General features: G+C 44.7%; 1 protein-coding gene across 1 annotated transcript; it reads left to right on the top strand.

The window, feature by feature from the left end:
* Positions 1-7,987: 7,987 nt before the first annotated feature.
* On the top strand, positions 7,988-9,460 carry LOC136502171 (bifunctional monodehydroascorbate reductase and carbonic anhydrase nectarin-3-like). The gene is made up of 6 exons (XM_066497644.1): positions 7,988-8,084; positions 8,188-8,402; positions 8,614-8,720; positions 8,806-9,079; positions 9,195-9,248; positions 9,374-9,460. Exons 1-6 carry the CDS (start codon positions 7,988-7,990, stop codon positions 9,458-9,460), a joined length of 834 nt encoding a protein of 277 aa, XP_066353741.1.
* Positions 9,461-9,962: the final 502 nt, after the last annotated feature.

The following is a 9,962-nucleotide window of genomic DNA, read 5'->3' as shown; positions in this document are numbered from 1 at the left end:
ATGTTTATTAGGTTGTTTTCAAGGTCGTAGTTTAATTGGGTTCTAATTTTAATTTATACGGCTTTGTGTGTTTAATTATTGTCATGCATGTAATTCGTGTAACATTTGTTGGGTAACTAGAAATATACATTCCGGTGTCGTATTCATCTCAAACTTTTTCTTAGGCTTGCACATGCCACATGTGAAGGAAACACCAAGTTTGGAATTTTCCGGAGATGGTTTGCTACTTTATGAGGTTTAATTGAATTTCCACGCGACGACACCATTTAATTATAGGTTGAACTGAGTCTACCCACGAAAAGATTCGGAATGGTGTCAAACTTTTACATAGGCTCTAATGTGCCCTAGGGATAAGAATTTTGTGGAGGTGGATGACAAAATCTATTGGGTCCAAGATGAAATTCATCCTCTTTTGTCTCATTTGGCACAGAGAAAAATATAATAAATAAAAAAAATGATCAGAAAAACCTCAGATCCTGTGTGAGGTCTTAATTTGTGTGTACATGCTTGCCAAAAAATTTCAAGCCATTCAACATAGGCGGAGTATACATGCTTCACAGAGGTACATGTGCCTTTTCATCGAAAAAATGACTATACACATATGTTATCAAGGTTTCTGTGGTTCATAGGCATTTCAGTGTCGTATTCGTCTCAAACTTTTTCTTAGGCTTGCACGTGCCACGTGTGAAGGAAACACCAAGTTCAGGATTTTTTGGAGATGGTTTGCTACTTTCTGAGGTTTAATTGAATTTCCGCGCGATGACATCGTTTAATTATAGGTTGAACTGAGTCTACCCATGAAAAGATCCGAATAGTACCAAACTTTTACACAGGCTCTAATGTGCCCTAGGAAATAATTTATATATTTGAACAAAAAAATTTGGGCTGCCTAGGACTCGAACACGGGTCTCGAGGGCTAGGTTGAGGGGTGTTAACCGTTGAGCCAGTCGGAGGAGTTCGAAAAAATGAAAAGTTATCCTACTTAACACCTAACTGTCAATTTTTTTTTAAAAAAATTGCTACACCACATCACTGCCGGTTTAGGGAATGAACCGGCAGTGATGTACCCTCATCACTGTTGGTTTATAATGAGAACCGGCAGTGATGAGCTATTCCCAAAGTATTTAAATAATTTATAAAAAACAAAAAAATTTGGGTCGTCTGGGACTCAAACACGGGTCTCGGGGGCTTGGTTGAAGGGTCTTAACCGTTGAGACAGTCGGAGGAGTTCGAAAGAAAATGAAAAGTTATCCTACTTAACACCTAACTGCTAAACCACATCACTGTCGGTTTGGGGAATGACCCCACAGTGATGTACCCCCATCACTGTCGGTTTACAATCAGAACCGACAATGATGACTTATATAAAAGACGCGCGGGTTGAAATTATCCAAATTCATTTCAACCCCACGCCAACCCCTCCCTCCGTGCCGCCAGAGCACCACCCCACGCCATCCACCGCCCCACGCTGTCCACCGCCCCAAGCTAGAGCACCGCGCCGTCCATGGCCTCGTTCGTCGTCCACGACGCCGGTCGTGCCCCTCCTTCACGGTGAGTGCATTTAGGAGCACTCCCATTGCCGAGGCCTTCAGGAGCGTGCGGACAACTGCTTTCCCTCCCCCACGGTGAGTGCGTGGCTCACTACCCGCTGTGTGTTTGATGAAATGCCCCACGGTGTTAGCGCCTCATAGTAGCGCTTCTCCCTCCTAGTTCCTACCTTCCACCACCTATGGCTAGTAACATTGCTGATTTTTTGTATCACCCACATCACACGTATAATCATGGTCATCTCAACTCCATCTTCCGTGAGTATTAGTGGTCTCCTTAGACCACGTAGGCTCGGATGCCAGGTAAAGGAAAAAAGCAGGGACCTCGGTGGCTTCAGGGATTGCTAGATAGAGTAGCTTGCAGAAGAAGTCGGCGCCTCACCTGACAAATCGCAGAAACACATATGGAGCTATACGTTGTGGCTTAGCATGCATTTTCTCGAGAGCACGGGATGAGTAAAGTGACCGAGTCACAAGATGGCATAACATGGAGTGGTTGGAACAAGAAGAAAGTGACAAATATACACTATGTTAGGAAAAATTAGTTCTAATACATCCACTCCTATGTGTATTATAGTTTTTTAAGACAGTTGATAGTGTATGCCCACATTGATGATGTTGTTAGGGTATGTTTGTTTGTTCAGGCAAGAATCCTAGGCATCCAATTTTAAATGTCTGGGACTAGATTAAGCTGTCTGGCCAGGGCTCGGACTGCTGACCAAACTCATCACGACTGTCATGCCTCAGTACACCGACCAAACATTTGAGTCATCCCTCAATGTTTGCACCGTTAGTTCAGGGAACAAAAAATAAAGAACTATCTTGTGACTTCAGAGAGCATTTGCTGGTTTTTATGAGCTTTCTAGCATCCTTACTAAGATAGTCTTTTCTAGCAGATTTTAGATGATTACTGATGATGATGTATTGTGTGATCTTGATATAATCATTGTAGCTACGTATTTGATGTTCAAGTACAAATTTGTGTGCTCTCGCCTCTCTGTCAGTCAGGAGAAGAAATGATACATTTCAATGGCACAGACATGCACCAACATCCCAAAAATGCATCTAGTTGATTTTTTAATTTCCTGGAAGATGTGGTTTTCTATTATTTGTTCATCAACCCTTTTACAGCAAAAGGCACATTGACATACCTACAAATATTGTTCATTAGAGCAGTGGTATCCATAGCCTCATGTTTCATGTAGATTTCGATATAACAATGTGTGGATTACCAATGCATCAATGAGAGGTTTTTTAGATACTAATGGCAATGTAAAACATGACATAGATAGGTGACACCTGAATAAGTGGATTTTATTAAGATATGACTATATAAGTCAATTTCAGCTTCCTCCAAAATTCATAAACCAATCGGTATAATATGACTATTGGGAGCAATGAAGAATTTGGTTATTCATCTTGCACATGAGCAATACTGACAATGTATTGCCGAACACTGTTCTTACTCTTAAGCTTCCCTAGTTCAGTGAGTTACTATTACCACTTACCACATGCCTAATTTACTTAAATGTGTAGGCAACCATGGCATGGTATGTAGTGCATGTTGGTCACATGCCTGGGATTTATCGAACCTGAGAAGATTGCTTTGCTCAAGTCAATCGCTACCCTGGTAATTTGCACAAAAAGTACAACATAGAAGCTGAAGCTTCGAGGGCCTACTATAGTCATCTGGCCTACCTTGCAAACCATGGGCAACCGGACTACTATGGTCCAATGAATGCGAACCATGGCCATCCGCTGGCACTGGAGATTGAAGAGAAGCCACTCGTCGGAGATGTGAAGATTAGGAGAATTACTCCTTGGTCTTGAAAAGATGTCATGCTTTTATTTATGGCTATGGTCATTGACTTTTCTTATTTGGAAGTTGATGTAGGCTTAGTTTCGTAGAACAGTAGGTGGACTTTGTTGTATGTGGTCCATCAAACAATGAATTTTTTCTAGGTGAACATATGCTATTATTTAACTTTGTTGTATGTGGACTTATTATTAGACTTTGCATTAAACATATTATATATATATATGAACATATGCTATTAGTAGTTGTCTGCAGCCAAAACTAACCACGATCGTGTCACAGCCATGACTCATCATCGCCTGTTACCCCGTCGCCGAAGAACAGATCGGCAACAAGAAGCAGGCTGATATCGCTGGGATGGAAGAGCCGCATGATCCGACAAACGGTGATGGTGTCAATCAGGACGGTGAGAACGAGCAGCCATGGACCCCGTCCGGCCTACTCGATCTGGGTCAAAATGACCAAGATGGCCAGGTAACTTTGGTATCATGTGACTATGTAGCCACACAAGCTAATCAAGTTGAGAGGGTCATAGCTTATTTGGTGTCTCTAGCATGAGCCTTCATCGGCCGAGGAGCCAGAGGGTTCAGGTAGCAGGAAGGCTAGATCCAAGCGAGGCGTGTCAAAGATTCCTAGTTGGTAGGAATGCACACTGGCACATTACTGAGTTTGATGAATTCGGGGATCCACTCTCACCGCCTATAGCTTTGACCAAATACAAGACTATCCTCGGGTTACTTGTTAGGGACTTCATCCCGATTAGGTACAGGAAGTGGATTGGGAAAGATGATGACCCGTGGAGGGTTCCCGAAAGTGAGAAGGATTACATATGGAATGTCAAGATCCCAGAGTATTTCACTTTCCCAATGGAGTGTGATAGGGAGTTAGTCAAGAAAAAAGCAAAAGAAATCATGGGGAAATGCTTCAAGAATTTCAAGGGGACATTGTACAAGAATTTTGTCCTTCAAAATAAAGAGCCAGATTTCGATGGTGGACAATTTAGCAAGCAGAAGGACTTTTGGCAGGATTTCAAGGAATACAGGTTATCCAAGGAGTACTTAGAACTGAGCAAGAAGAATAAGGAGAACTCGCAGAAAGCGATGAATCCTCATCATCTCGGCTCTCGTGGCTACGCCAAAAAGATGCCAGAATTTGAAGCAGAACTTTAAAAGATGGATCGCCTTGCTGAGGAAGGCATTCAGGTTGAGACCGTCGATTGGGAGCCCAGATCGGTAATATACTGTATGGGGAGGAATGTACAGCACACCGAGGACAGGAGCTTTAGCTCCACAAATGAACCCATGAGTGAACTCATCCAGAGGATCTCCCAGGTAACTGAGGAGGTGAGGCAAGGGACTCGCACTTCTAATAGGGAGAAAGACGTGCTCACCCAAGCACTCAGAACCAAGGAGCACCTTGGTCACACTAGAGGAACTAGTGTTTTTCCTTGGAAACTAGCATTCCCCCAAGAATCTAACACTTACCGAAGCCGCTTGAGGAGTAGAGCGTAACAGGAGGCAGAGTATTTGAGGCGACTAAAAGAGATGGAAGACAGAAGAGAAGCACGGATTGAGGCGACTGTTGAAGCACGAGTTGGGCAAATTTTGTTGTCCAAGGGCTCAGGAGTACCACAAAAACCCTACTCCTACTGCCTTTAGCCCACAGTTTAGGGGTCGCAGTAGCTGCGGATCGACCCCGCTCGACGAAGAAGAGACAAATGTGCCTCATCTGGTGGACGACATCACTGAACCCATTAATGTCAAGTTGTACATCCGTCAGAAATGGACAAAGGACAAGGTGGCGCTTAGCCAGGCCTAGCCTACGGGAGACGGGACAATTAATGGCCACCCAATTCCACAGGGGTACGCTCGTGTCACCATTGACAGAATACTTGATAAGAAGTATAACAAGATACCCATTGAGTACCCCGTAGCGGAAGACAGGCTGAAACTTGGTCAAAACAAGGGCTCTCAAGTGGCCAGGCGCAAGCGCTTCATTAAGCTTTACCATAAATTGTCCTCTGATGATGAGGACGACTGCGAGCCTTCACCCACCTGCGATGATCACTCACCATCTCCCAACAGAGACCACTCCCCTCCTCATCTAGAGCCATCACCCCCGAGAAGACAGAGGTCCCCTTCTATTCCTCCTCGTCCGACTCCATCTTCATCAGCCCCGAGAAAAGAGACTCCTTTATCTTCATCAGCGCCGGGAAAACATAATTCTCTTCGTCATCCTCCTCCTCCTCCACTTCAACCCAAAACAAGATCAAAGACATCCTCGCAGTCGCAGAAAAGGTCTTTGGATTCGGTCGCTAATGCTCCTAAAGTGGACCAATAAAAAAGAAAAAGGTCGTTCAGTGGCAGCGTTACCACCTTAATAAAAGAAAAATTTACAGCACACATCTCGAAGGAAGATTGTGTTAGTTTCTTCAATCTCTGTGCCTCACTGTCTTTGTTTTTGTTGAAGTCCGAATTCAAAAGGCAAACACAGAATAAATACGCTACAACAAGAGACGAAGAAATACACAATAAAGATTTAAGGAACATACAGAAGTACGTCAAAGACAACCCAGGATTAACCATGGAAGAGGCCGCGAACATCTATTATGATGTACAAGGGACGGGAACACCGGCAATAAAGTATGAAAGGGGCAATCTTTTGGTTCCTGATCATGAGTATAAAAATCTAACAACATATATGCGCCAGTTACATGAATATTACATGGCTCAAGCAACAAAGATGGACGACTTTGGTTTTGAGGTTATTATCTGTTCGCCATATGTTTTCCATTATCTTGAAGAAGAGAAGTTCGATGTTGAGTGGGAGTGCTTGTTCCAGCTACACCAGGAACGCTCTCTCGATGTTCAAATATTGACGCTGTGGACTATGTAAGCACCCTACACACATGATATTACAATTAACTACTCTCTCGAGACATAAATTGTTAACTTTTGAGCACTTCTCATGATTTTATGTAGATGTATAGCAAAATTTTGCATTCTAAAAAGAAAATGGGATTACATAGGCTTCTTGGACCCCTTGCGAGTCAGTGTGAGGACATGTCTAGGCCTCCATGGATGTGATATGGAAGACCTAAAATAGAGATTGATTGCTATTTTCGATGAATTCACGATGAAGAACAAAACCCACATACTTCTAGCCTACAACTGCGAGTATGTGTTCTCGACTTTTAATTTTATGCTTCTTTTTTCGTTAAGATTATTCGATAATTAGGATTCTATGATTGCAGTAACCATTTCGTCTTCATTTGTGTTAATCTTGCCAAAAATCTGATCGAGGTGTAGGACTCGAAGAAAAAACAATTTTATCATTTGGATACACCGGTGGCAGTACTAAATTAGTAAGCGATCCTAATAACATATTATTTTCTAATCACACATACTGCTTTCTAATGTTTTTCCTTTTAATGTTGCTCAGTGTCCGAAGAAGACATATCGGTGGGACGCCGGTTCCATTCAAGGTTGTCGAAATGGAGGGGAAGTACCTATCACAGCCGGCGGGAAACAATGAATGCGGGTTTTATATAATGTGGGCAATGTTTCGCTACATCGGTGGGAAATCGAAAGAAGCCGATAAGTTGGTGTGTATAATCCCTATTTTATTTATGTCTGTTAATAATTCAACAAAATGATTTACTGTTCCTCTTTGGATATCATCTTTTTTGAGCGACAGCGTAAGAAATATAACCACAAAAGGCTGTTAGACATGGAGATCGTCGCACTGCAATCGGAGCTGGCAAAATTCATTTTAGCCGAGGTATTGGAAAAAGATGGAGTATTTTCCATTGCACAATCCGTGAAGTACAAGGACTAGTATGGCCCAGAGCGGCTCGCCAGATTATTGTAATAAGTCCGAGAAGCATTGCACAATCTATGAAGTCCGGGAACATTTCTTTTTATTTTGAGGGATCGAGATCGGGATAAGAACATTTGAATTGTAATATTTATAATGTTTAATATTGATGGACCTGTCGTCTACGTAGCGTATATAAAGCGAAACCCGATTCCACGAAAAAATATAAATTAAAATTAATTATAAAACAATAAAATACGAACATGACATCACTGCCGGTTATCAGAAAACTGACAGTGTTGTCGTAAACATTACTGTCGGTTAGCAACAAAACCGGCAGTGATGGCACTGCCGGCTCGAGCCACAAACCGGCAGCGTTGGCTGAGCCATCACTGTCAGTTCTTGTCACAAACCGGCCGTGATTCTTACTACAACACTGCCGGTTGAAACATAAACCGACAATGTTGTTGAAACTGAACTCTACCGGGTGGTCTTATGAACCGACAGTGTTGGTGAAAATGAACGCTGCCGGTTGTGTAAAGAACCGGCAGTGTAGGAACCGATAGTGATAGCTTACCCACATTACTGCTGGTATGGTTGTGTCAGTTTAAAATCTGGCAGCGAAGTGTTATTCTGACGTAGTGTTTGACGTGATCACCGGCCTCTCCGTCCTGAAGAAAAGAGTTCATCAGCTCCTCCCTGCCTGCCTCGCTCGTGTGTGTGTATATACATATATACCATACCATGCCGGCCTCCCTACCCCTCCCAAACCTACAAGCGGCGCATAAAGGACAGCTACTAGCATGGCATGGGTCCCGGTGGCCACGCTGCCGTCGGGGCGCTCCTCGCCGCGGCGCTGCTGCTCTCCGCCGCCGTCCCGGGCGCCAGAGCGCAGGCAGAAACAGGCGAGCTGTTCGACAGTCTGCATGCCGTGAGGTAGCATTTCGTGCTGCACCTGTCCACGTACACGTATTTGACTGGAGGGAGCACGCATTTTGTTGGTTGCAGAGGATGAGGACTTCAGCTACATCCCGAGCGCGGATAACGGCCCGGAAAACTGGGGTAAGATCAAGGCGGAGTGGGCCAACTGCAGCGTGGGGCGGATGCAGTCCCCCATCGACCTCTCCGACGAGTGTGCCAAGCTGGTGCAATGCCTGGGCTACCTCATCACCTCCTACCGCCCCGCCGAGGCCACCATCGTCAACACCGGCCACTACGTCATGGTACGTGACTTTGCTGAGATCGGGACACCGTACCGGCCGGCGGCTAGTAGATAGGCAGCTAATTAACCAGCCAGTAGCACTACCAGCTGTAGCTAGCACACATACTCCTATGATATATTCCGTCAATCTATTAGTATAGGAATAGGGACTACATATATTGAGGACTCTGGGTCGCTGATGACGCCACCGGCTGCTGGTTGCTTGCATGCAGGTGAGCTTCAATGGCGACGCCGGGAGCCTGGTGATCAACGGCACGACGTACAACCTCAAGCAGCTGCACTGGCACACGCCCAGCGAGCACACCATCGCCGGCCGCAGGTGAGAGTGTCAATGTACTCCTAAAGAGACGAGAGCAAACGGTACTAATGTAAAGGCTCCGAGACGCGCGCTCGCTCGCACGCAGGTACGACCTGGAGCTGCACCTGGTGCACCAGACCTCCGCGAACAAGACGGCGGTGATAGGCATCCTCTACGAGATCGGCGCCATCAAGGACCCGTTCCTGCTCTGGCTAGAGCCCTCCATCAAGAGCATCGAGAACACGAACGACCAGCCGAAGGACATCAGGGTTGTAGACCCCAACGGTGCGCGCGGCATCGGCAGCGTGTACTACCGCTACATGGGCTCGCTCACCACGCCGCCCTGCACCGAGGGGGTCGTCTGGACCGTCGTCAACAAGGTACATACGCTCCGGCTCTTGTTTGCTTCACCGACCGGGGTGGCGTTGGCGAGGGAAGCTAGCTGTTACTGGCGTTTCCTCAAGCTAAGCTTTCAAGTGCATGCTTTGTGTGCAGGTTAGCCCCGTGGCCAAGGACCAGGTGAAGCTTCTCAGGGATGCGCTGCAAGACGTAAGAGTCCATCTCCATAACTAATTTCCACACGCCTGATCTGACCAAAAGTCAGTATGAACGGACACTGGTTTTGGTTTTTGTAAGCTGATTAAAGTCACTTTGTTGCGTGTTCTTACCTGCAGGGCAATACGATGAACGCGAGGCCGCTCCAGGAGGTGAACAACAGAGACATCAGCATTTTCCGCCCCAAGCCCTATGATTATTACTAGTATAATGCATCACATTTATATCACATTTCGATACCTTGTTATAGCAGATGACGATATATGTACTCATTCCGTCCTAAATCATAAGAAATTCGATCTAATTTTTTTAGAGAGTCAAAACATCTCAAGTTTGACCAAAATTATAGAGAGAATTAGAAAAAAAAATTATGATATGTATATTATAAAAATATAATCAAGGAAAAAACTAATGTTACTTGTTTGATATCATAAATGTTATTATTTTATTATACAGAGAGAGCTACTTCAAACTGCACATAAGGCACCACGTGCCTAAACCAGTATAATTCTTGTATCACTACCGGAATTCTCAAATTTGCCGAGTGTTTTTATATTTGCCGAGTATATTTCCTCGGGCAATCGGCGACCAAGTTCTTTGCCGAGTGCTGCGCTAAAAACACTCGGAAAAAAAAACACTCGGCAAAGACGGGGTTTGCCGAGTGTAAAAAAAACAATCGACAAAGAGAGGGTTTGCCGAGTGTCAAAA

This window comes from Miscanthus floridulus, chromosome 13 (genome assembly GCF_019320115.1).
Source record: "Miscanthus floridulus cultivar M001 chromosome 13, ASM1932011v1, whole genome shotgun sequence".
Lineage (NCBI taxonomy): Eukaryota > Viridiplantae > Streptophyta > Magnoliopsida > Poales > Poaceae > Miscanthus > Miscanthus floridulus.
This window is presented reverse-complemented; position numbering and strand designations above follow the sequence as displayed.